This window comes from Sphaeroforma arctica (assembly GCF_001186125.1).
Source record: "Sphaeroforma arctica JP610 unplaced genomic scaffold supercont1.9647, whole genome shotgun sequence".
Taxonomy (NCBI): domain Eukaryota; class Ichthyosporea; order Ichthyophonida; genus Sphaeroforma; species Sphaeroforma arctica.
Genome location: NW_014030911.1, coordinates 1 through 1,046, shown reverse-complemented (window position 1 = coordinate 1,046; position 1,046 = coordinate 1). Strand labels below are relative to the sequence as shown.

General features: G+C 40.6%; 1 protein-coding gene across 1 annotated transcript; it reads right to left on the bottom strand.

Annotated features, from left to right (window-relative positions):
• Positions 1 to 25: 25 nt before the first annotated feature.
• On the bottom strand, positions 26 to 777 carry SARC_17066 (hypothetical protein; the record flags this gene model as incomplete). The annotated part of the gene is made up of 2 exons (XM_014288834.1): positions 26 to 201; positions 659 to 777. Coding segments are annotated over 2 exons (295 nt in total), but the record flags the coding sequence as incomplete, so codon positions are not given.
• Between the last annotated feature and the right edge of the window lie 269 nt (positions 778 to 1,046).

The window sequence follows — 1,046 nt, the reverse complement described above, 5'->3', positions numbered from 1 at the left end:
ATGTACATTTGTATGTGAGTATAACCTACCAAACGGCATACAGCTCAAAGTTATGACATGTATATGCAAGAATAGCCAGCAATAAACTGGGCACTCTGAACAACTGCGGCACAGCTGACACTTTGATCACCTTCAGAGGCGTTGAGTAGGGCCCGTCCCGACCCAGCAGCAGCACAGACAGCGCACCCACTGCTGCCAAGCCTGCAGGGTATGTAGAGGAACACAAAGTAAGATATGTTAGTATAAATATAGGTGAATGAATAAGGTAGTCGACAGGGTATGTCCATGCACATTAAAACGGTTGATAAATTTATAAGCTATTTCGGTGTGTGTTAGAATGTTAAGGTTTAGGGTTCAGCATATGTGAATGTACTGAAACGTGTGGTCTTAAGGTCTAGGGGTTTAGGGTTTAGGGTAGTATATATACACAGCTTATACATACACCTGTTGATGCCAGGATCACATATAGACATTTCACACAACCACTTCCGCGACCCTCTAAATAAATTCAGGCAACACTGTACGGGTATGATCTACACACACACACACACAAATGTGAGTATTGAATACATACAATATATATATATATATATATATATATGTGCACACGCACACGCACCCACCCACACACATATATATATAGAGCTTATGTACACACCTGTAGATGCCAGGATCACATATTGCCATTTAACATCCTCTCCTGCAACCCCTCGGATGAAACTGGGCAGTGACGACCCAAGGGTCAAAGCACCCACCATTGCACCTAGCACCAGACCTCTGTAGTAGGACGAACAGGGCAGATAGTGGTTATGTTACACGACAACAAATACACAATACGACAATCGCCCGGGTCTAATAAAGATGTACGTAGCGGAAACAAAATGCAGTCAGTGAATGTACGACGTCGGAAATGAAACGACAATTGAAACATGTCTAACAAGCATATACGATGGAGACAGGGAGAATTGTTATATTGTTTGCGGGAATATATAGATATACATATTTATACATATAGTATATATATATATATATATATATATATATAT